General features: G+C 38.1%; 1 protein-coding gene across 2 annotated transcripts in view; it reads left to right on the top strand.

Moving 5' to 3' along the window:
- The first annotated feature begins 5,219 nt into the window (after positions 1-5,219).
- The window catches only part of Map3k7 (mitogen-activated protein kinase kinase kinase 7), a 62,424-nt gene continuing 40,829 nt past the window's right edge, over positions 5,220-26,814 (top strand). The window contains exons 1-5 of one of the 2 annotated variants that reach the window (XM_008839957.3): positions 5,220-5,578; positions 19,502-19,612; positions 22,755-22,820; positions 23,608-23,653; positions 24,881-25,019. In XM_008839957.3, the coding sequence (XP_008838179.1) occupies positions 5,459-5,578; positions 19,502-19,612; positions 22,755-22,820; positions 23,608-23,653; positions 24,881-25,019 (482 nt within the window). In that variant the 5' untranslated portion in view covers positions 5,220-5,458. The remainder of the gene's footprint in view (positions 5,579-19,501; positions 19,613-22,754; positions 22,821-23,607; positions 23,654-24,880; positions 25,020-26,814) is intronic. The other variant, XM_008839958.3, reaches the window with a different exon arrangement.

Genomic DNA, 26,814 nt, shown 5'->3' with positions numbered 1-26,814 from the left:
TTTAATTTGTGATTCCCTGAGGCTGTGTGAAATGAAACACCCTTATTTATTCCTGAAAATGAAGCCAAATTGCTTCTGGAATTTATTCTGAGAAAGACCGACTAAAACTGTTGACTTGACATATTAGTCTGTGAAATAAAACATTTAATGAATTCACTTTTGTAGTAAAGAGCACTATTTCCTTAAAGATTATTTTTATTTCCAAAATATGTTTTATCTGAGTAGCTTTCAGCTTTTATAAAATGATGTTGAGCTACATAACGATGGTTGAACTTGCCTGAAAAGCTCAGAAACTAAAAAAATCTTCTGCTTAGTTTTATGTAATTATTTGTGAAAATACCAGTTATTTCTGAAAGTGATCATTAATGTCACAATAATACATTATTATTAAATTTTAGCAAGTAATCTATCAAATGGGCTAAATATTGATAGGTATTTTAAAAAAAGATCTACTTTAAACCTTGGGAAATCTAGGAAGAGATAGTATCCTAAAAACTAATTATATTAACATAGGGGAGCTATTTAAATTGACTAGGCAAAGTATTTTTAAAATCCTCAAATACTTTGTAGAAACAAGTATCTATTACAATTGATATGCTGACTATAAATCAATTTACCTATTTATTAAACTTCCCAATGAAAATATCTGGCTTCCTCAGCCTTTAGACATGAAATAAACAGCATTTACTTAAAACTGTACTCATTTGCTTTCTAAAATATTAAGTGCACTGCATTTCAGGTGCTGTTCTAAATCCTGATCAGCACAATCCCTCACCAGCAAGTCCTTGGACTAAGCTGATACAATTTCTCAACTGAGATTTTCTTCAGGTGATTCTAGGCTGTGTCAAGTTGTTAGAGTAGCAAATAGCCCCATAAGTATAACTGGTCAAGACTATAAAATCTCTAATCTATTTGTTGGAAGATCCACCTTTCCAATGTCACTGGTCAATCATCTGGTCATAGGACCATCCCCAGAAAGGCAGGTTTACCTTAAGTTATGCAAAATGGGTGGCATACGTAGTGTGTTAATGAAGTAGTGAATTTTTCCTGCTTGGAATCCTGGCTCCTAGTGCAGAACCTCTGGACCCAGAAACAGACATGTAAGTCTGCCTGCTTTTCTGAATCTTTCTGAAAAGCATAATCTCTTCTTCATATCCTTTTCTTTTTAATATTTTATTATTTTTATTTTATGTGTACAAGTGTTATGCCTGCATGTAGGTAAGTGCACCTGTGTGGTGCAATGCCTGTGGAGGACAGAAGGGGCTGTCAGATCCCCTGGAACTGGAGTTACGGACAGTCGTTAGATGCCATGTGGGTGCTGGGATTCAAACCCGGGTCTTCTGCAAGAATAGTCAGTGTTCTTAACCACTGATCCATCTCTCCAGCCCCCATATCCCTTTTCTAAACATGCTTTCTTTAATGCATTGGGATGCCCTAGCATCTTGTATTTCTTTACTTTTTCTCTCAAGCTTCCTCCTCCCACTATGTGGCTGCCAGTCAGCCAAGTGTCTGACCTCCTTGCAGGCTCTAAACCTACATTACTCCATGGCTTTCTTTCCTTCTCCCCTCCATTGTACTCCTCAAGGCAGCTGATTACCAGCTCCCCACCCTGAGGACTTTCTTTAAAGTTCTAATAAAATTGTCCTGAAAGTTTCTGTTTGGGTCCATTCTTAATTGAGACTAAGAACCCTCTACAGGGCATTCTTTCTCCGCGTTTCAAAGTGGACAGTTAGAGCTAACTAGGACAGCAGGGTTAAAGAGAGTAGGGAAGAATATAAACAAGGAATGAAATAATTAAAGATGGTGTCCAATAGATAAAGGTGCAGAAATGAAAGAGTAATGGACAGAAAGTGAGAGGGTAAGGAAACTTAACATCACAGTCTCTGAAGTAGTGATTAAGCTGAGACCCAAGTGATAAAATAGAGGAATTTCTGGGTAATTTAGAAAATAGGAAACCCAAGAAGTTGGGAATACCTGGCCTGTAAACTGCCAGCACATGAAAACAAAAATCAGACAACAAAACCAAAACCAAAACCAACAACAAAAAAGAAAAAACAACATAGTCCTCCTGACATTTGAGGAGCCCAGGACAAGAGCACAAGGAAGCCTACATGCAAAATGCCGAAACATTTATATGTCCAAATCAAGATAACAAATTGGCTAAAGAAAAATATTCCATCCTCCTACCTTGACATATCCTCCAGCATAATATGATGATCTGAGCAAAACTGGCTTCTAACTCCTGATTGATCCCTTATTCTCCTATTCTGGGTTCAAAGTACATTGCAAGGGACTTTACATACCCTACATGTAGGAACCTCAGTGTGTCCATCCAAGCTCATTCACACATTTTTTTTCCATGTAACTACCTAAGCCAGCATCCCTTCCAAGTGCATGCCAGTCAGGAATTACACTACCCAAAACAAGTCTCCTAGTCTCCATGACAGAGAACTCTTTACCCCATCATTATACTTCAAGGAAGGAAAACAGAAAAACTAACAATCATTTCACAATTAATCTTATGTATCAGCCACTCTTTTTAATTTGTACCTAAATAGTTGATAGGTATTAGATATATATAGTAAGTTTATATTAAGTTGAAAATGTAATTTTAACTAATTCAAATTTACTAATTTGTTCAAGATATGTGGCAAAACTGGGATAAGAACTCATTAGCATTCTGAAGCCCGTGCTTTGAAGACAAGAACATGTAAATTATAAGTACAGTTAGTTGTCACCGCCTATCAAACCATGGACAAACTAGAAGTGTTCCAGAAAAAAAGTAAAAGATAATCAGAAAAACAGATTAGTGTTTGTGTTAGATACCCAACATGTACTCAATGATCATCCCAGTAATATTTATAACAGAATTTGCAGTACATCTATTAATAGGTCCAAACTTCAGGAAAAATCTGAGTATTGAGAAGGCATTGGAAGTCATTGTCATGTTACGGAAAGTCAAGATCCTCAGGTAAGGTTAATCAGAGTATGTATAGCAAGAAGAAATTATTCCTTCTTTCAACAATTTACCAAATTCCTCTCACATCCTCCTTCTCAGGATTATTTTCAGTCTCTTACTGAGTCTTAGAATTTGACATTCACAAGTAACCCATCTTTAGTCGCTAAATCATTTTGTAGCAGCAATCTGAACAGAAAGACAGGACCCCAAGGTCTGCAGGAAGCAGTTTATTTGCACCAGTACAGTCCCAGAGACAGATTATTTCTCTAAAGCAGGTCCCCCAAATAAATAATATCTTATCCTTTATATCCCATGTACAGTTAATTTATCTCCCGTATATAGTAGCACACATATCCTGACTGGGTGCTCTGTGCTACAAGGTCATGACAGGCAGAGCTGTGTATGTGCACTCAGGCACAGAAAATGCTGCATTTCTTTTTCCTGTGTTGGAGGGTTGTTCCTGCCAGATTTGTTTTGCTTTTTTTTAAATGTGTATTTGTGTGTGTGTGTGTGTGTGTGTTTGTATGCTGTGTATGTGTGACTGTCAAGACCAGAAGAGGGTGTGTGGAGCTGGAATTACAGGAAGTTATGAGTTCTACAACATCAGATATGAGAACTGAACTCTGGTTCTCTGGAAGAGCAGTAAGCATGTTCTTACACGGAGCCCTCTCTCCAACCCCACTAAACCATTTTTAAAATAATTTATTTTTATTTTTGTGTACGAATGTATTGCCTGCATCTATGTAAGTGCACCCAAGTAATGCAATGCCCTCAGAAGAGGTTGACCAACGCCCCTGGAACTGGAATTACAGATGGTTTTTAGCTACCATGTGGGTACTGGGAACCAAACCCTGGTCTTTTGCAAGATTAGCCGGTACTCTTAACTGCTGAACCATCTTTCCAGCCCCATTAAGTCATTTTTTATCTCAATGTTCCCACTGGTTTTAAGCCAAACTGAGTAAAATGCTAGCTGAAAACTAAAACTTGTGTTGGTAGTACAACAATGGGCAATACCATCTGTCCTGGAGACACTCTGATCTAGCTTGTGAGACTCAAATTTGATTTGCAAAGCTATTGATGAGTACTTTATATACATATAGCACTAGTGCTGAGGTAGGATGGAGAGGAAAAATTACATGAAAAGTGAAGGAGCTCTTCACATGGAGTCTGATTGAAGCTTCTCACCAGCTGAGAACTTCAGTACAATTAACAGCATTTGCTGTGAAGAGCGCCAAAATAAAGACAATATTCCTTTATGTAAAGATAATCTGTGTTCAAGTAGCAATGAATCATGCTCAAGGACCTATCTGTCCTTCAGGTATAGCCTGACTGCTTTCCTAAGTATTTTCTCCGAATCTTACAAACAACTTTGCTTATATCAACTTTGCTTATAGCTAAGACATCCTGATTTCCTGCAACTTTGAGATCTGGTGTTTCATCAGATTATAATCTTAGTCCTCCAAAACTGCCCTGTGATCTCACTTACAACGCCTTGGCAACCCTTTAAAGATAACTTCGAAGTCGCCAAAATCCTGCCTATAAATAGCGTAATGATAATGAAATGTGACCCTTCACCCAACTCTGCTTTGTATAGGCTTGTCCTAAAATTCTTTTCTGTGGTGTTTCCAAAGATTCAACTCCCCCTGCTTGGAAGTCTCTGAAAGCAATCTCTTTATTGCTGCAGTGTCAGTAACTCGATGAATTCCACGAAGTATGCCAAATTATAATTACTTTATCCACATGATTTATGCACAGTTCTAACACCCAAGTGTTAGCTTGTGTCGGTGAGCACTCATCTTTCATTATGTGACTCAGGGGCAGGCACTAACTGCTCTTTTACAATCCTTCACAGCCTCAGAAGACCTGTTGCAAATACACTGCGGAAACATTTTGTACCGCTTCTTCACAGCTTGGCTTGGGAGGTTACTCGGAATGGAAATGAAGCTTCGCCACAAAAGTGCAATCCAAACACCGCCGATCTGCAGATCGCTGACAACCAAGGAACGGTACTAAATATTGTCCAGCGGAGGCCACACACACGTTTGTCTTTCCCGCGAGTACTCCAAGGACCAACCCCACCGGCTTTCCGTGGAGTTCCGCATCAGGTTCGTCGGCGCACTTTCATTACGTCACCGCGCCAGATCTCGCGGCGTCACCCCTAGCCTAGGACTTAACAAAGGTATCGCGAAGTTTGTCCCGCAGATCCACGGCGAGCCTCTCATCCTCCGCCACCCCACCCCCAAGCCGTCTGGCCGTTCTCGGTCTCTGCCTCAAAAATTCTCGCCCCCCCCTCCCCCGCCCTTCCTCAAGCGGCCGCCGTCCTCCCAGTTCCGGAACCGGAAGCGTGGTGGGCGGGGCCCGGCAGCGGAAGGCTGCGGAGCCGGAGCCGGGAGTCGGCGGTGGCCGTCGGTCCCGCCACGGAGCGCTGGGCAGCGCTGCGTGGCCCCAGGCGGAAGGTCGGCCCGCAGTGGGTGCGCGGCGCGGTGCCCGCTAGGGATCATGTCGACAGCCTCCGCCGCCTCCTCCTCCTCCTCGTCTTCTGCCAGTGAGATGATCGAAGCTCCTTCCCAGGTCCTCAACTTTGAAGAGATCGACTATAAGGAGATCGAAGTGGAAGAGGTGAGCCGCGCCGGGCAGGGCCCCGCGAAGCGCGCTTATAATAATACTATTTGATGCTCCAGTGCCTGCTAGACAGCCTGGTCCACCAGTACTTCCAGCCAAAAGTAGTAAATTCAGCAGGGACTAGCGGCTGTGATGTTTGAATTCTCTGGACGTGGTGTTAAAGGCAGAATTTTGTATGTTTTTCTAGCTCGGAGTGTGATGTCAAAGGATGCTCATACATGCTTGTAAAACTAAGAGATCAAGTCTAGTGGTCTTTTCTGGTACCGGATTCATCTTTCTCCTATACCTTAAGTAGTCCTGGTAATCTTACGTGTTCTGCCTTCAGTTGGGCTAATTTAGATGAATTTCGCCATTAGCAACATGAGTCTATTACGAAAATATGTTTAAAGTAGCACATTCTAAAGAGGCAACTAATGATTATAGTGGCTAGCAGAATATAATACCACACCAGACATCGCTATTAGAGGCAGAATACGTTTTATCTTCTGTTGTAATTTTAGAGCAAACCGTTAAACTTAGAGCAACCTTTACTACATCATTTCTTTTCACATTCACAGTGGGATAAATTAAAGTAAAATTTACAAAAGAGAAATTGCACATATATTTAAAACACAGTTTAGAACCTGTTAAAACTTTAGTTAGAAATACCTCCATACAGTTACTATGTGAACCAGGTTGTCCTTTTTTAAATTAAGGACTTTACATTGCCTGTACCCTAATGCTGTGGAATCTAGCGAAATATGATAGGCTGGAAAATTTTGTTTTTAAAAATCTAAAATGACTTGCAATAACAGCAAGTTAAAAGTAGCAAGGTTATTAACACTCGGGTACCTTTTTTTCTTAATGGATTATTAAAGCATAATTTTTATCACATGAAGTAACTTTAGAGGGCATTGCGTTTATCGTGAACATCCTCATTTTACAAGATAATGTGGTGGGAAGAGCAAGATTTGAGAGTTGGAGGAAGAGCTGATGTATCAGATATACTCTATATGTGACTTAGTTTCCTACTCTGTGCTACTGAGTTCCTCTCCTTAACTATAAGGTGGGAATAATTACCATTTTGTGGGTAAACAGATCCAGGTAAACAGTATATGCAGAAAGCCCAACATAGTGTCTGACACCTATTAGGAAAGTTAATCCTAAAGAGGAGTGACCAGCTTTAAAAGGTTACATGCTAAACGAAGGCCTGCATGTTGAAGAAGAGGAAATTTTCTGGGGTTTTGCTTTGTTTTTTCTCGTTAAGGCTGAAATAACCTCCTTTTTTCAGAAGTAGGTAGTTGATCCAGCTTTCTTGGCTAACATTCTTTTTTAAGGCTAAAAATTCAGTGAGTCAGTATACAAGAATTGTAGTTTTTAAATACTCATTTACGTCTGCTCTGCTGAATTGCTGTGCTTGTGGACCACAGATTGTTAACAGTAGCTTGTTCTTCGTGGTCTACCACATGGTTTCACAAACTTGCTTCATTTGGTTCTTCAGCCTTAGTTTTTACACACTGCTTTTCAAAGCTTTCCCATTCTTGCTTCACTGAAGAATGCCAGTTACTAAAAAGCCAGAACAGTACCAGTTTGATGCTCTTTTCCCATAGCTGGTTCCCTTCTGATTGGGTTCTTGTGTTTCTGAGACCCTCCTTTCAGTCTTGCTTCAGTGCTCTTCCGCCTTTAGGACTACTGGTGGAAAGTAAATTTTTGGTTTTCAATGAAAATTTCTATAGATAACCATTTAGGGTTTTTGTTTGTTTGGTCTGTTCTTTTTCATTTTAGTACATAATTTATTTTCACATTAAAAATTTCATTCAAACCTTTCTGATTTTGAAAACATTACATAATTTGTTAACATTTTTCATTTGAACACATGGAACAGTATTATTAATCTGTGATACACCCGAACACTCAAGCTGTTTTTCAACTTACACGCCACTTGTAGTTTAAATCATAAATAGAAAACCAGATAGATGACCCAACACAAAAGCTATTTTACATTGCTTTCAATATTTTATATGGACGAGCATGTCACTTTTAAATTTAAAAACTCATAGGTTGTGGTGTAGCTCAGTATTAGAGTGCTTGCCTGCCATGCTTGAGGCTCTGTGTGCAATCCCCTTTAGTTAGGAGAATCATATTATTTATTTCTCAAATAACAATATAATTTAATCAGCATTATATAAATATAATTAGAAGCTATGTAAAAAAAAAAAAAAGTGTCCAGCCACAGACCAAATATGGAATCATTTAGTAGATGTAATCTCTGTTTCCATGATAGTTCAGAAGTTCTTAGATTATGATAGGGCATGATTTCCCATTGACTGTAGTTGATGACCAAACTAATTTTGGGTAGACAGGGTAAATGATATCCCATTTTCCAGATACTGAGAAGTGGTCATAGAGTTTGATTTGCCAGAAGCCACATGTAAGTGGTAGAGCTGGGAATTTGAAATTTCTCATTCATGAGTCATTTGCTCTTTCCATTGGATCTACAATGTCACTTTAGTACTCCATAATGGAATCTTATTCTGGAAATGGGGATATAAAATACTGATCTCCTTTATAGTAGCTGGTCTTCAGCATTTCACATTTTCCACTGCATATTGTACAACTAAGGTTCAATGGAAAATTAATAAAAGAATCCTTTCCTCAAAGTTTATGTTCGGAATCATGATCTCGAAGTATAAATTGAGCACGTAAGCCATAACTTGAAAATTGAGTAAACCTCAACAGCCTGAGTCAGTAGACAAGATTTAAACTAGGCTTTGAATAAAGTGAGTGTCATTGGTTCAGAACATCACTAAGATAATTATCTTTGCATTTATTCCTATTCCTAATGTGTTATCCCTCCAGAATATCACATGAATAGTTCCTGCTTACCATTCAGGTCCCACTTCAAATGTTCCTTCATTAAAGAAGCTTTCCCCAAGCAACCCAGGACTTTGTTGTTTCTGTTGTCCTTCACAACAGGTAACCAGAACTGAAACTGTAACCCTCAGCCAGACGTAATCCCAGTGCCTAGCACTAGGAGGCTTGTTAAGAATTTGTTGAAGCGATAAATGAAATTATCACAGCATAATTATGAGAATTAAATGCACGTCTAATTCTCTTATATCACATGTGATAAACCACGAGTTAAGTTGTGTGATTTGGCTTAGGCAGTGCTTACACTCAGAAATGAGCTCTGGCTCTTATTCCAGTCTAGGTTCCCCTCTGCTCCATTAGACTCATCAAATACTTTCATGTAGCAGGAGGAAAGATGCTATGAAAAGCCAGGTACTCTGAGTGGACCTTCATTTAAGTAACTACCAAGACTATATTTATAGTGCTTACTTTGCAAAAGAGTCCCAGAATCCTGACCACAACTAAGCATATTGGATGCATTTAATCACTCTTTTACATGTGTGCTTAGATTTCATTAAAAAAAACATAGAAAAGGTTTTGTGTTTAAAAGCTAAAATATGCTAGGTAGGGAACAATAGAAAGAACTTGAGCTGGTGTTTTGAGATTTAGGTTATAAATGATTGGGCAAAGCAACATTAGTGAAAAACCTAAAATTATAAGAATCTGAATAAACTGAGTCAATAGATTTGTTTGTCGTAACTTAGTTACGGATATTCAAAAATAACCATAAACTCTCATATGTGAAACTGAGTGACCGCTGATTTCAGTAGAAATCTGGAATGATAATGAGGTGGCTACGGAGATTGTTTATATATTGTGTATATGTAGCTTGATGGATAATCTGAGAGTGTTATTTAAAGGAAAGGCTTATTAAGTGGGTCACATGTTTCATGACAGATTTAAAGGAGTGCGGAAGAACAAGTAATCAAAGCTTTACTTTTATGTTACCAAATTTGTCTTGTCAGCAGTTTATTAATAGATACTAAGGTTCTGAGTAGTTGGAGGCCCCGAGACCTCACTAATAAATTTAGGATCTATGCTTGTTTTGTCGTGTTCCAGATTTCTAACCGGAATGATGGCAGCATAGCTAGAGGTCTTTTCACACAACCGGTAGAACCGAGCCAAGCCAGTCTGACAGCTACAGTTACTAAACAAACAAAAATGAGCTGGAGACAACATAAATTATAGTAAATTAAGATAGTACAAGAACATATAAACCTTTTCCATTAGTTTAGGTGTTTGGTAGTTATTTTTTTAACCTTACTTGGGTGAAGGAAGGGAGTAATCTTTTATACTAAAGAAATTGGGCTCATTTTTGTGTGTGCGTGTGTGTGCGCGCGCACATGCACGTTCATGTCTTTGCAGGTACATGTATGCACATGTGTGGAGTCCAGAGAATATCCTCCTGTGTTCTTCCTCGGGTGGCATCTACCTTCTTTTAAGATGGGCCTCGTCCTGGCCCGAAATTTGCCCAGTATGCTAGGCTGGTCAGGCAATGAGCCCCAGAATTCTACCTTCCTCTGCCTTCCCAGTGCTGGAATTAAAAGTGTGTGCTTTTTAAAATGTGGTTTCTGGGATTGAACTCAAGTCCTCATGCTCGTGCAGCAAGCACTGACTGACCGAGCTGTCTCCCCAGCCAAATAAATTAGTTTTTTAAAGTTCTTTGCGCTTTTCAATATTTTCATCATGTTATTCTGCATACCTTCTTTGACTTGCTAAGAAAGTAAATTTAAATCTCTTGTGAAACTAAATTTGTAAGCTTATAACCAGAAGACCTACACCATAGGAGGAGAAATGCGTATCACAAGAAATACAAAACATTGTAATTTAGAAAACAACTTTAGAAGGAAATATTTCCACATTGACGTCTTTTAAAACCAATGTCTTTGTATTTCTCTCTTTTGTTTTTTAAAGATGAGATTATTTTTAAAAATCTAAAATTGGGGCTGGAGAGATGGCTTAGCAGTTAAGAGCACTGACTGCTTTTGCAGAGGACCTGGGTTCAGTGCCTAGCATGGTGGCTGACAGCTGTCCATAACTCCAGTTCCAGGGGATCTATCGCCCTCTTCTGACCTCCACAGGCATTGTACAACATGGGTATACTTACACATGCAAGCAATACATTCATTTATACATGTAAAATAATAAAATATTTTTAATCTAAAATTTGTAGTTAGCCAGTTTTTAATAAATGTGTATGACAACATAAATATTTGAAATTTAGGTATGTACTACATTCTTGAATTTTTTTTGTGTGGAAAATAGTCATTCAAAGTAAGTTTTAATGACAGTATATCATAGAAACTGTTATATTATTCAGATGTAAATTCGGTCCACAAAACTTCTTATTTTATTTGTTAACTTGGATTAGAAATGTAGCAAATATGAGTTTAATGTTTTGTAACTTGGACATTAAGCTTTTCTGTTGTCTACTTCAGTTTATCAGAGTGACTCCAGAGTTGCCATTTGTGCCACTATGGTTGCTGTCTGCAGTTTGTGACATCGACTTATTCCTTTTTTAACAACAGGCATGATTTCTTCTCCTATGTATTGGAGTTGGCTTTGTAGTCCAGACATACGAGTTACTTCAGGAAGATCTCTGACATTTATATTCTCAGTTAATACAATATAAAATTTGATGCCAAGCTACTGACATTTAAAACATTTTTTAAAGATTTAGCTTTTTTTTAAGTCCTTGTATTTCTAATATTTTCCTCCATCAGCAAAATGTTTAATATTGTTGGCCCGAGAGCCAGAGACAGTAGTGGACTTTCTTAACCAGTGAGTTCTATAATGACAGTGGCCTGGACATTATTTTGATTATTTCCCCATAGTAAAACAAAACATTTTCTATTTTGTGTGGTGGATGTGTGTGCAAAATGTGTAAATTATAAAATATACAAGGATAGATACAGTGTTCTGAAACAATGAATCATGGAATAATGGTTAACTAAAGTTGAGTTATAGTTCCTTACTATCATTTTTGAGGCAGGGTTGCTCTTAATTATTTCTAGTGCTCTGCTGTGCTATACTCTGGCTGGCCCCTGAGCTTCCAGAGAGTTCTCTTCCTGCCTCCTGTCTCACTGTAGGAGTGCTGGGATTACAAATATGTGCCACTGCATCCAGCTTTTTACATGGGTTCTAAGATTGAACTTGGTTTGACCAGAGAAATGGCTCAGCAGATAAAAGCACTAGCCATGCGAGGCTGGAGTCAGTTGGACGTGTTAAACTTTTGCAATGCTTGTAGAACCTTCAGCTTGTGAAGGCAGTTTTCAGTATATCTTGAGCTTGACAAAACATGAGCTTAGAAAGCAAATAAAAAAAAGAGCCAAAGACAGAACCTAAAGAGGAGCAGGATCTAAGAGCTAAGTAGAAGAGTGAGGGAGCTAAGATTAAATTGTTTCTTAGTCCTCTGTTGACAGTATTGTAGTTGTTTTAAGTTTTGTTACTACAGACACATAGGAGCTGTCTTTTCATACCCGTCTGATTTCTTTGAATTCATTCCAGGAGTAGAATAACTGGTCAAAGTGAGCATAAATGTTTACAAGTAGATAGATAGGTAGGTAGGTAGTAGGTAGATAGATAGATAACTGCTGTCATATGGGACTCACTTGGACTAGAGCATCCAAGATGGCTCTCTCACACCTGGAAGAGCAATGTCTCCCAGGGCCTCACTTGAACTCTTGACCACTTGTTCTACATGTGACCTTTCTGTATCAGTTGGGTTTTGAGCTCATGATGGCTGGGAAGGGGGGGGGGGCATCTAAGAGGAAAAAGCTACTAAACCTCTTAAGCCCTGATTTTGAAAGTCCCTGAACAGCCACTCTACTACTGACTAGAGAAATTCCTGGCAGACTTGACTCAGGGGAAGAAGATAAAAACACCTTGATGGGGCAATGGTAAGGACACCCAGGGAGGAAGAGTGATGGCAGCTATCTTTGGAGACCATCTTACCCTTTATGTGCAAGCCTCTGCCAGCTCAAAATCACTGTCTTTTTTTTAACTTTAAAAATTTTTTTTATTTATTATTTTTATTTTGTGTGTATGGGTGTATTGCCTGCCTTTAGGTAAGTGTGCCCATGTCGTGCAGTGCCTATGAAGGTCAGAAGAAGCTGTCGGATCCCCTGGGACTGGAGTTATGGACAGTTGTTAGCTGCCGTATGGGTGCCGAGATTTGAACCCAGATCTTCTGCAAGAACAACCTGTGTTCTTAACCACTGAGCCATCTCTCCAGCCCCAATCACTGTCTTTTTTAAAAAGCTCTTTTTAAAAAAAAAAAAAAAAAAAAAAAAAAAAAAAAAAACTTTCTACACAGTTAACAAACGTGTTGAATGTAGTCTTTCAAAATCAGTTGGTGGTTACTAGTAGTAGCATATATTCTACTTCCAACTGGCTTTTCCCAGTGCTTCCTCCTTATAGAGCACAGGACCAAGTGCTACATCCACAGGGCTCTGCTGTCTGTGGCACTGTGAGACCTATCTGAAAATTAGAAAGCTGATTTCTGATTTACCATCAGCAAGCCCTGTGACTGCTCCTCTAATATGTATTCCAGCTCTGCCCAGTTTTCTGCACTAACAACTTCACCCTCAAAGCTGTTACTTTTTGTTCATGCTGTTAAAATAGCCTTCTAATGGGTCTATTTATATATTCCTTATGCTGTAGCTTCCCTATGTTTCATTCTTCACCTAAATCTGTAGTGATTTTTTTTTTCATGTCAATCATGTCATATCTTTCCCTTTGTAAATTTCTCCAGTTGCTTCTCAGTGCACTTAGACCAAACTCTTGCCAGGTACATAGAGCCATTGAAGGTCCAGCCTCTGCTTATCCATCCAGCTTTCTCCTGCATCACTTCCCTTCTCCACTGTGTACCAGCCATACCAAACACTAAACGTTTCTCGAGGTTCTCATTAAAGTATCACTTTTCTCAGTGAGGCCTTGCCTGAGTACCTTATCTAAAACTGAAGTGAGGAAGAGTGGATGCATGTATGTATGCATACACAGTTCTGCTCCTTCTTAGCACGCTTATTTTCTAAGCTGTTAGCTATCTTATGTGGGAATACAAAACAGCAAGGAGAAGGATTTGGGTTTGGGTTTGCTGCCCTATCTTCAGTGTGTGGAACAGTGCCAACCCCTTTGATGTTATCCAAATATTACTGCATAAGGAAGTGGGAGTTGTTTCTTCTCTCTCGTTCCTTTGAATAGCAGATGAGCAGCTTCTTCAGATGACCTTCCTGTAATACTAGGGGTTAATCTTGACTGTCAACTTGGTTAGACTGAAAAGCGCAAGGAGATTCGTAAAACACACCTCTAGGTCTAGCTCTCCGTGATGGTATTCCCAGAGAGGCAGGGTCTGTCCTGAGTGATGGCACTATCCCTTCCCTGATCAGATGGAAATGGTTTTCTAACACAGGAAATCTTTCTACTGGCCTTCATGATGAGCCACTGTACTTTACCACACCCATGTGGCTGTGATGAACTAAAATTGTTAATCAAAATAAATCCTTTCTCCCTTTAAGTTGTTTCCTCAGGATCTTGATCACAGTGAAACTGACTAACGTATCACCCGACTTGAAGCTGTCACTAGTCTCTTTGTTATACTATCCTTTTTTTCCCTTTATTTATTTGGTAATTTCATTTAATGCATGTTTTAAATATTTTATTATTTTTATTTTATGTGTATGAGTGTATTGCCTGCATGTATGTGAGTGTACCCATGTCCTGCAGTGCCGCGGAGGCCAGAAGAGGGCTTTCAATTCCCCTGGAACTGGAGTTAAGGACTGTTCGTAGCCACCATGTGGGTGCTGGGAATCAAATCCGGGTCCTCTGCAAGAGCAGTCAGTGCTCTTAACCACTGAGCCATCTTTCCAGCCCCCATAATATCCTTTTTTTAAACATTCTCTAGCATTTATAAAAAAAATGACATTTTGCCTATTGGTTGTTTTTTCAATGTCTTTTCTTCCTTTTTTATTGAGTACATATTTTTTTTAACTAGAAATGATCAGCAATACATAATTTTCTACTTTTTAATTATTGTTTGCTCTTTGACAATTTTATATGTGTCTATGATGCATTCTGATTTCTCTGTTTACACCTTCCTCATCTCCCTCTCATCCCTATCAACCTTCTCTCTACTAGTCCTTTTCCAAGATTCATGACTTTTTGTTTTGTTTTGTGACCTGTTTATTCTAACCACAGCTATCTGTGACCACTGGATTGGAACTATCCCTTGGAGTCTAGTGGGGTCACCACTGGGTATGTAACTGAAGGCACTGACTCTCCCTTTCCCTGAATCTTATCAGTAGCAAATAGTTAGGAGTAGGGTCCTCTGAGCCCTCCCTTCACCTATGCCTGATGCTTGACAGATCCATTCTCAAGGAGGCATTTACCACTGCTGTGAGTTCATGATTGTAGTGGTTGTGTTTTGCCCAGAAGATGGCATTTCCCAGCCTCCTCCCAATTTTCTGGCTCTTCCATTCTTTCCACCCCGTTCCTAATGTTTCCCGAGCTCTCGACACCACCTTTCACTGCAAAGAGAGGCTTCCCTGATAAATGCTGGGAATATAAGGCAGTTTGACGTTATGTGAGTTTAGCTAAAGGACAATCTTCTGCTCCTCCCTAAGGCCTAGGACCTCTCCCGCCCTAGGTTTTTCAGTCTGTGCTTTGATTGTCTTTTCTCCTTCTCCCTTCCCTCCATACATCAGGAAGTGTGTTCCATGTAGATCAAACCGTCTTTGCTTCTTTATATTTCTATATAAAACAGTAGCTGGATCTAGTAGGCATTCAGGAAGTCTTGGTTTGAGCAGTAAAGAAATGTAGTTTACCATTCTTTTGGCATAAAGTCTCACTTTTGCCAGTAGACAAAGGAGCCCTTTCTCCCTGCTTTCTGACTAGGCCTTCCTCTTGACTTTCACTGAGTCTCAAAAATTCAGCTGAGCTCTGCAATAGGGCCTGTCTTTGAGCAGCTGTCATTCCACTTCAGGTCCCAACCTCTGCCCTGCAGTAGCCTCCTTGTGGTCAAAGTCTTTCATCTTACTTACCTTGCTCTTCTTGTTGCAAGAATGTTTTGAAATCACTTCCATGTTCTACTAGGGCCAGAGAAGGTGGGGGAGTGTTCCTTGCCACTCTTCTTACGCTTTTGTAGCTGCCAGTGCTTTTGAAACACATTCTGTGAGGAGGCAGCCTGCTCCTGGTACTCTATGTGAGAAGTGTTGACGAGGAAGGTGTAGTCTTTTCTGCCATTGAATTCCTAAGCCTGTCCTGGAAAGGGAGGCTAGTGGGGTCTTTAGATTCCTTTATGAGTGCTTACTTTTGACATCTTAAGCTACTTAAAAAAAAAAAAAAATTGTTAAGGGGCTGGAGAGATGGCTCAGTGGTTAAGAGCAGTGGCTGTTCTTGCAGAGTGCAGTTCAGTTCCCAGCACCCACATGGCAGCTAACAACAGTCTGTGATTCCAGTTCAGGGATCTGACACCTTCTTCTAGCCCCATAGCCATATACATGCAGGCAAAATGCTTGTACACATAAAATAAAAATGAATTTAAAAAATCTTCTTAAAATTGTTAGATAAAATAAAAGTAATATTATTGTGTGGTCTTGGATTTCTTTCCTACCTCACTTTCATCTCACAAAAGTAAAGGTCAAGTCTGTGTATAATTTTTTTATTCCCATCTCTCTGTATTAATGCCTTATGAAAAAAATGAAGTCTTTATTTTATAAAGTCTTTAAGCACTGATTACATGCTTATAAACTTGCTGCTGTGAAGTCACAGCATTTATTTCTGTTATATATTTTAATGTATACACCCTTAATTCTTGCCTTTCTCTGTTACCATTTTAGATCCTGTTATTCACTATAAGATAAAGTGTCTTGATTCTAATGAGAATGAAGACTATTTGAGGCCATGGGTTCTCAGCTGTGAATGTGACTCTTATTTCAGATTTTTCTGAAAAGTTGCTTTCTCACAGCAAAAGAGAGGTTTATCCTGTCTTCATTTGCCCACATTTTGTTCCCGTGGTTTTGAATTGGACGCTCAGTCAGTCATCATCTATCTCATCACTAGGTGGCACTTGTGGATCACAGATAGTCACGAATACTCAACACGGTTTTTGTGGCATCCGCATGATCCACAAATACAGATAATATTTGCTATCCGACATTCTTCAGAATACAGAGATCAAATAGGAAGCCCTACTAAAGTCCTAGTCACTTTGATACATTTGTAGGTACGTGGTTGCAGAATGTCTTAAATTGCTTTACAGTCATTCATTCATGGTTAATAATGATATCAGTAGATAGGCTGGTTTATATATATTTTCTAGTTTAATGTGACCTTAAAGTTCAAAGTTTTTCGCTGTTTGCTTCTAATTTACTGTGAGAAATGAGTGCTACAAGCGCCTTTACATTGATTTCAACCCAGCTGCAAGCATTTAGTGTTTTGTAGTATTTACAGAAATAGCTGATTTATGAACCCTATAAATACACTTAATGAACTTATTAACTGTAGATGTCCACTAAGAAAAATGAAAGCATCTCTGGTTTACTGTTGAGAAGAAAGCTTAAACATTAATTTGCCTAGCAATAAGAGCTTGTAGGTAGACAGACTATGTTCAAAACTCAAGCCAATAGCCTATTCCTATTAAAGTAACTGGATGACAAGTATAAATAACTAATGTTGGCTTCTTGTTCTTGTGGAGGTGTGGAGAACAAGAGTATAGACATCAGACTAGCTCTGAGTGTCCAGAGCTAGGAAGCATAAAAGAAAAAGTCAGCAAAGGAAAGCTTATTACCAGAGAATAGTGGCCTACTTGGAATTGTGCCTGGTGAAGCCTAGTTTCCTTTAAGGCAAATGCAAACAAGCTGAGTGTATCATATGTTCATAATTATCAGTTCTGCCTTCTCTGAAGACTTTCTTACTGTGTGATTTTGGGTAAGTAGCAACCCTGTGACTGTTTGCTTACCTTTAAAATGGAGAAGGAGTAAATGTGGTAATGCATAAAAAATACACAGAACAGTATCTTGCACATGGTAAATATTCAATATGAGAAGTATTCACACTGTTTTATATGACTTATGAAATAGAATTGGAGCCACGACCAGAATGACCATACAGCCAAGATAACAATTACTGTCTTGCTGTAGTTATTAGGTAGTTCCCCCCTTTTTTACCCTGAAATGTCCCAATGTAGATTTTTTTTTTAAATCATTTGATAACTTTAGCTACAGTCAACTTCATTTTATATCAGTTTGTCTAAAGTGTGGTTTCTTCCAGGAGACCACATAACTGATTTCTGGTATTTGAAAGGCGTTACGTGTGTTAAAAATTAGACCCACAAGCATTCTGTTGTTAGACTGCTTACCATTAAACTGTACTCTACTGTTTGTTTCCTGTGTGCCTATGAGAAAGTTAGTTTGCTTCTTTAAAGCTAAATGCTTCATCTGTAAAATAAGAATAGCATTAGTGCCTTCTTCCTAAAGCTGTGTAATGAGGCAGTATGTGTAAAGCACTGAACTCAGCACCTAATAGTAAAAAGTGCATAAAAGTGTAGTAAGTGGAAATAGATTTTTGTTTAAGTAACGGCCCTTGACATAGCACTTGGCAGTTGGGAGATTGGAGTAGACAATGCTTAATTAAGGCCTTCACAGTAATATAGTCTAATGACTTTGTTCTAATAGGTATCAAACTAATTTTTTTGTTCTATTGTTATTTTATAGCATGGAAATTTCAAATATTTATAAAAATAGAGCCACTTGACAGAGCAGTGGACATGTGATAGCCATTAGTTTCAGCAATAATCTGTATTTTTCTAACTTCTTAAAGGTAATATTTTTTACCTATGATAAAAATCACTCATTTAAAGTGTGATTCAGGGGCTGGAGAGATGGCTCATCGGTTAAGAGCATGGTTGTTCTTGCAGATGTGGGTTTGAATACAATAGGTACATGGCCACTAACAGCCATCTGTAACTCCAGTTCCAGGAGATCCAACGCCCTCTTCTGTCCTCTGCAAGCATTGCATGCAAGTGCACACAGGTGCACTTGCATACATGCAGGCAATGCACACATATACATAAAATAGAAAATAATAATAAATAAAATACTAAATAATACATAATAAATAAAATACTAAAGTGTGACTCAGTGACTTTTGCTAGGTCATCATCCAGCACAGCCAGTCAGCTTTCAGACGTGTAAGTAAGATACCTGTGACCCATTTACACTAATTGTCGTCCTCAGCACTCGACAGCCACTCATCTGCTTACTGTCTCTGTGGATGTTTCTTTCCTAAGCACGTGTAAACAAACCATATAATCTGTGGTATCAAGAGTCTGACCTCTTTTACTTAGCATAATATTTTTGAGATTTATCTGTATTGTTAATGTGTATCCATAAGTTTTCTTTTTCTTGCTGAACAGTGTTCTTTTCTACAGATAATGCCACCTTTTATCTGTCCTACTTTTGACAGCCTTTTATCACATATATTCTTTATCTTAAAAAAAATATATAAGCCTGCATATAAGTGTACCATATGCATGCATTGTATGTGGAGGCCAGAAGACGGCAGAGCTGGAGTTGTTAGCCTCCATGTAGGTATTGGAAACCAAATCCAAGTCCTCTGCAAGAACAAGTGCTCTCTCCTGCCTCTATCATGTATATTTTTAACCTTTCCCCTTCTTTTTCCTATTAGCTTTTACTTTCTTAAATATGATAGCTTAAAATGTCATCTATGTTCCCTACTTTTTCTGAGCGATCTTCTCTACTCATCCATCTTGCTTTAATTTTTTTCTTTGATTAAGAAGTTGCTTTATGTCTCCAGTATCTTTTCTGTTTCTGATTTTACTGGGGAATGTAAAGGTTTATTTCAAAAACAGTGCAGTCATTATCTCCTGTTAATGAAAAAATCCATTCTTAGTAGCAAATTCTGGTAATAATAATTTCTAAATCTTCTTTAATAAGACTTCAAGCGTGGCTTCAGGGTTATATGCTGTATGGTATCTGTTTGCTTCTGATTCTTGTGGGTTTCTCTTTAACTCAGGTTGTTGGAAGAGGAGCCTTTGGAGTAGTTTGCAAAGCTAAGTGGAGAGCAAAAGATGTCGCTATTAAACAGATAGAGAGTGAATCTGAGAGGAAAGCTTTCATTGTAGAGGTAAGTTGAGATGTCCATTAATTCTTTACCTGAGATACCCTGAATTTAAGATTATAAAAGATGTTGTTTCCCAATTTTCATTTTTCTATGTACAAGAGCCTCGACAATTTGGTTGAACTATAGGTAGTACCATAGGGACATTTTTTTCCTCTTTCATTTTTAATTCTGTTTAAAAATTAGGGGAAAAGAAACTATGTTTACACAGAATTATCCCTGAATTAAAGTGCACTATCCTTCATGGGCTCCAAATCTATTTTAAGATATTGTGTTTTCATTTTGAAATGGAGATGGTATTCTCTCCCATGATCTAAAATGAAGAAGTGAACTCTTATTCATTGTGTGCATGTGTGTGTGTATAAGTGTACACATGTGCAAATGTCTATGTGGGTGTGCTTACCCTGTGAGCATACAGAAGCCAGAGGTACAATGTCTTTAACTCAGATTCTCTTTAACTTGGTCACGTTGCCATATTTTTGAGACAGGGTCTCTCATTGAACCGGGAGTTCGCTGTTTTAGCTAGACTAGCTGGCTACTAAGCCTCTGAATCTTCCTGTGTCTCTCCTACCTTCCAACCCCATTAAAGAGATATTTGCTTTTTATGCAGATGTAGAGGTCTAAACTCAAGTCCTCATGCTTGCTCAGCAGGTACTATACTGTCAGAGACATCTCTTTAGCCCTTATACATTCATTTTTAACTAAATATCAGTAGAAGTTCAAATGAGATTATGTTAAGGAAAAATAATTCCAAATTTGGTTTTTCTCATTTAACATACAAATTTACAATTTGATTCTTTAACAAATTGGATGATAAATGAAAACAATATAATAATTATTACATCATATTATTAGGTTTATTCTTTACTATTTTATATATGAAGTCACAATGGTTGATTAAATTGATGTTTTTATACCTTTTGATCTCTTTGGTCAATGGATAAGCCTGTGGTTTATGAACCTCAATTTATATCTGTTTTCATTTAGTCAAAACTCCGGCTGTACTTCACTGATATTTTTTAAATGTTTAACATGGAGAAATGAAAACTTAATTGTGAAATGGTGGTGTGATTTGTAATTGGCTGAATTAGTTGAGGAACAGTGATGAATATAATGTCATGATAAAGGAAGATAATTTTTAGTAGTACACCCTAGAAGTTTGGTCTCAGTCTTGATTTAGTCACAATTTCTGTTGATGGTTCTGTGGAGTTATTAAAGAGTCAGTGTGAAGCTGGGAATATGGGTCAGTGGTAGAGTGCTTTACTACATACAGATGACCCTGACCAGTGGCAGAGTGTTTTCCTAGCATACAGGTGACCCTGGGTTTAACGCCTATCGAGGGTTAGATGACTTGCCTAGACTAATGAGTATGGAACTTGAATCCCCGTACCTCCTCCCGTCTGCTCTTCTGCTTGTCAGAGGTCACTTCTTAGAGCTTATCCCTTCATTAATGTTTGGTGCCCCTCAGTTCAGTTACTGATTCTATGTCCTTTCTAAAGAATTGACCATGTTTTCTTTTGGGATGTGAGGAGGTGGTTGTTGCTGTTGGATTCTGGGAAGGAATCTTTGGGTGTGACTTAGAACTTCCATTCCATCCCTGTTTATTAGCTCATTTACATAGGTTCCTGGTACTACTCAGTCCTTGGGGTTTTGAGCACTGAATGTTGTTGCTTCTCAGTTGTGTCATTGCTAGCTTACGATTCAGCTCTTAGAGGGCTACTGGGTTGTTAATGATAGTCACTAGCTTGTCAGCTTCCAAAAATGCATTGTCTCATTTCAAACCTCTTCATCTTCTGAGTTTATGCTAAATAAATAAATAAATAAATAAATAAATAATAAATAATAAATAAATAAATAAACTTCACCACCTTAATGAGGCTCAAAGAAGGAGCAGGAGTAAACGCTTCAGTAATCTCTATGAAACTTAATACTGAGTCTTACCAAGGTGAAATATTACAGTATATTTATACATAATAAATAAATAATAGCAAAGAGTTGTGCTAGTTTTTGGTTAGGACCAAAAATCCATAAATATTGACTAGAGGAACAGACTCTGTAATGGCATCTAGTAAAGAGGTTGAAGAGACCCTAGTGAGCTTCATATGCGCCAACAGCATGATGACTTGTAGAGGAGAGGAAGATAAAGAGCAGGGAAAGGCAGAAAAAGGGAAAGCAAGAAGCTGTTTGTGGGAAAGATGCATTAATAGGAATTTGACACGTAGAGCAAGGGAAGTGCGTACAGCCAAAACCTCTGCTGGCCTCAGTGTAAGTTATCGGATCAGGGAAGATTAAAACTGAAAGTCAAAGTGTTAGTCTGAATCTGTCTGTCTGTCTCTCCTACCTCTTCCCCCTCTTTCATATTAAAGATTGACCTGGGTTGTTCTATGGCTTCAACCTAGGGCCTCAGGCATGCTAAGCAAGTGCTCCACCACTGAACTGTACTCCCTGGACTTAAGACACTGAGAATGAGAGGAGGAAATTACAAAAGACACAATGGAATTGGAAGCAACTATTCAGAAAAAGTGTGCAGTTCCAAGTTGGATAAACCAAGTTCATGGCTGTAGGATTTTTATTAGTAATTTAATCCTCTCTAGGGCAAAACTTTAAAATCTCATATTTAAAAATAGAAGTAACAATATCTACCATTCAGAATTGTGATAATTAGATAATATTTATAAAGCAAAACTAGGGCCATATGCAGAAATGGTCTTTTTTTTTTTTTTTTTTTTTTTTTTTTTTTTGGCTATGGCTCTGAAGATGACACAAATAGGATGGTTTCTGGTGTAGAGAACTCAGTTCAGAGCCCTCTCTGAGATAATGCCCTGTTTGGCAACTAGAGTCTTCTATGTACTTACCCTGGCTTGTTCATAAATCCTGTTAGAACATTTTTGTACATTGCTTTAATTATTTCTGTATTCTGAATTTGTTTAATCATGTCTGTATTCTCACTTGAACTGTTGGAAAACTGCAGTTTGGGGCAGGTACAGAATGTGTCTGTTGCTTATGACCATAGTACTTGCTACCTGGTAGATAATAATCGTTGAATGTTATAAACAAATGTTTTGTATGACCATAAGATTTTAGCAACATGGTAAAATTAGTACCTAAAAGACTAGCACTTTTTTTAAGACTCCTTAATTTCTTACAGCTCCGGCAGTTATCCCGTGTGAACCATCCTAATATTGTAAAGTTGTATGGAGCCTGCTTGAATCCAGTGAGTGTTCCCTTTCCCATCTTCATTATTTCTGATCTTTTAGCAAAGCACTATATTGGTGGAGTTATCTTAGATACTCTTACCTGTTAGCCATGGCCACCCCATTTGTAAAGCTCCTCCTTCTTAAACAATGACAGTTCCCAAAACTAAAATAATTCGGTTTCCAGAACTGAAATAACTTGTTTTTCTAGATTCTTGCCCTCCCTACCCTGTGGACCCCCAGTAATGGCTGGCAGGAGAGATCACCTGACATTTTTTATGTTACCACTCACTTTATTTCCTTAGCTACCCCCAACAGTGTGTCAACTGGGGACCCTAAAAGGAAACTTTTCATCTCCTTCCGCCTTCCCTTTTTCTGCTCGATAACTATCCCAGCCTGTAAGCAGACAGCCAGCTCTGGTTCCTAGACTAGAAACCCTCCTCTGCAGGTTTTTATTCTAATTAAAAACCTTTACTGTCATCCAGTATCTCCTTTCTCTGTCTGTCTTTCCTTCTTGCTGACCTTGAATTACATAGTAACTTACCTTGTTATAAGACTTGATATTGATAGTACTGGAGAAGGTCCCCAAAAGGTCTTGTGATTCTGATTTGATATATATCCATACTCTTAGCAAGCTCCTAGAAGACAGGGTCTTAGATCATAGATATCTCTTTAGTGTCATTCACACAGTAGTGACCAAAAGAACAATTTTTAATGTATCTAGAAATCAGACAGTTGAACTAACTTATCTTTGCAGGGCCCTAATATGTTATGGCTCTGGTTAATTCTGGCATATTTTTCCTTTAGGTGTGTCTTGTGATGGAATATGCTGAAGGAGGCTCTTTATATAATGGTTAGTATCATTTAGACCTGTCTTTAGCTAATAGATTAAACTAATTCAAAAGCTTATGGTAGAACTTTAGTATTCTTCACAGTTTATCAGCAGAGTTCCTAAAGGAAGTCTTTTTTATTCTTATGCTATTAAAAACTTAAGGCAAGAAAGATGCTACAACATTAGTGTGCAAAACATAATGTTTTAATTAATAATTGTATTGTTAAAAAGCCTTTGAAGTAACATGTACTTTTTAAGTAGATTTTAAAATATGTTGACATTTTTCCTGCTGTTCTCTTTTAGCCTCCTCATTTTAGAACTCTGACCGTTCTTCATTTCACCATGCTTTATTTTGCATTCTTTTCAAAAAATAAAATGGTGGGCCAGACATGGCAGAGCATGCTTTTGTTCCAGAGCTCAGGAGGCAGAGGCAGGTGGATCTCTGTGAGATTGAGGCCAGCCTGGTCTACATAGTGAATTCCAGGCCATTTAATTAAGTTAAAATAAAATAAGTGAAAACTCCCTTCACAGAACATGTTAAATTGTTACTATGAAAGAAAACTTTGTGTACTGATTATTAATTTTGTAGAGCAAAGCTGTCTCGCCCTAAAAGTGCCGATCTCATAAATACATGAATTTTCTCTTACAGTTTTATGAAATTTGTTGCGTTTATTTTTAACATTATTTTACATAAAGATTTAGTTATATTCAATGCACATATATTTCTCATTGTTAATGGGTATATAGTAACTCCCTTGTTATTTGGGAAAACTAGTAGTGTTGAGCGGTAATACACAGAATAGTTGTGAACATCTTGATATGCCCATCTTCTTTCACTGCTGTTCCTCTGTATCTTCCTTATCATAGAGTGAATAGGACTACTTGCAGTTTATGTTACTGTGTGAAAGATAGCACAGTTTCTTAAAAGTATGGTAGTGTGTATTAATTTTATTTGAATGACTATATGGCAGTTAATCTACTAAAAAATTACTGAGAAATTCATTGTTTTTTTATCTAGAAAAAAATTAAAAGCAGGACTAATTAGAATGTTTGTGGAAAAACACCCAATCCTGTGTTCTGATATTGTAATTGTTCTCTTTTCTCTTCCCTTCTGACCAAGAGAACTATCTATTTTTACTCAGTTTTATCATTTAGTTATTTATCTAAACATATTTTAGAATGTTGCATTCCTATTGTGTCTTGTTATATGCAATAAAGTTCTTTTTAGTTTGTGCCTTTTTTTTGCAGTGCTGCATGGTGCTGAACCGTTGCCATATTACACTGCTGCCCATGCGATGAGTTGGTGTTTACAGTGTTCTCAAGGAGTGGCTTATCTGCACAGCATGCAGCCCAAAGCTCTAATTCACAGGGACCTAAAGCCACCAAAGTAAGTTCTGATAGCATGATCCTCCCTCCCTGTCTTGCCATCCCATACCCAGCCCTAACTCAAGATAATTGTTGCTCTCTTTTCTCTTCCCTTCTGACTGAGAGAACTATTTTTACTCAGTTTTATCATTCAAGCATTATCTAAACATATTTTAGAATGTTGCATTTAGTAGCCCCTATCTTAGATTAGCCGATAGGTCCCATTTATAACTACAGTATATAATGTTGCTCCTCCACAGTTTTCTGAGAGCAAAGACAAGCCTGATTTATTGCTTCTAGGTCCCTAAGAAGTAGAACAGTGTTCACACATCAAAGACATTATACAGAAAAATTGCTCAATGGCATTACTTGATCTTAGAGAGGAAAGCGGTAGATGTGGATAGAAATTAAAAGTAGTTCAGATTTCTCCATATTGAAATTCCTGATGCTTCAGAAAAACTTATATTCTTTAGGAAAGTGCTTTTAAAAGATAGACCTGTTAGAGATAGAGCATGTGTGTGTTGCTCAGCTAGACAAGATGCATGCGTGTCTGCTTTTTACAGTAGAAGTCTCCATGTAGCTTTTCTGTCTGCCTCCCTGGGACGTCAGTCACAAAGGAGCAGCATAGTCTTAAATTCCATTCTCTCGGTGATGGTTTCTGGGGAAGCTTCTGATTCTCATGCCTAACCCCATTTGCTGTAGGTTTGATGTCTTGGAGTCTCTGTTGAGGCCAGTGTTCCTTGTCTCTACTCTAGACTTGGAATGATTTCTGTTTCCCTAGGTCCTAGATAAAGTAATAGTTAAGTTTTTGGATTTATGACATTTTCTTTTTTAAAATATTTTTAAATTTATTTTTATTTTCTGTCTATGAGTGTTTAGTCAGCATGTACATAAGTACACCCGTGTAGTGCCTATGGAGGCCAGAATAGAGTATCAGATTCCCTAGAAATGGAATTACAGACGGTTGTTAGCTACCATGTGGGAGCTGAGAACTGAACTCAGGACTCTTAATCAGTGAGTCATCTCTCTAGCCCCTGACTTTTTTTTTAAACCTGATCATTTTGTCTTGGCTACCTGCCTTGGCTAATAAAGTAGAAATAAATCCCACAGCCTTTTGTTTATGAATATTCCCCTGTATTAAAACAGTTGAATTCTTAAAGCAGAATAATGAGAATCATAGTTGTTGACCAATGGCACATTGACTAATGATTGAAAGAATATAAGTAAGCCTCAGGCACAAAGCAGTTTCTTCCCGGAGGAGCTGAAGCCTTCAGATGCAGCATCCAAAGGTATCCCTTTTCATTTACTGTAGGGTATGTTTTAGTTTTGGATGAGTGACTATAGAGAGAAAGGGATGCCACTTCCATTTTCTGGCATCTTTTATATTGCATTAGTTACACAGTTTAAACTCTTCCTAGTCTCCATTCAGCCATACCCCTGAAGTTTCAGGTTTAGTCAATCTAACTAGATAAACCAATACCTTTTACTAAAATTAAAAGGATTCAAAATCAAGCTGGGCATGGTTGTTTATACCTGTAATCAGTACTCAGGAGGCTAAGGTAGGAGGGTTGTTGTAAGTTCAAGTCCAGCCTCGTATACATACATAGTGATTTAAAGGCAACTTTTAAAAGGGAAGTGGATTCAAAATCAAGAGAAAAAAAATTTTAAATATTTTATTATTATTTTTATTTTATGTGTATGAGTATATTACCTGCCTGTATATAAATGCACCCATGTTTTGCAGTGCCCATGGAGGTCAAAACAGGGTGTCAGATTCTCCTGGAACTGGAGTTGCAGACGGTTGTTAGCTGCCATGT

Source organism: Nannospalax galili, unplaced genomic scaffold (assembly GCF_000622305.1).
Source record: "Nannospalax galili isolate Female #2095 unplaced genomic scaffold, S.galili_v1.0 scaffold1299, whole genome shotgun sequence".
In the NCBI taxonomy this organism is placed as follows: domain Eukaryota; kingdom Metazoa; phylum Chordata; class Mammalia; order Rodentia; family Spalacidae; genus Nannospalax; species Nannospalax galili.
This window is presented reverse-complemented; position numbering and strand designations above follow the sequence as displayed.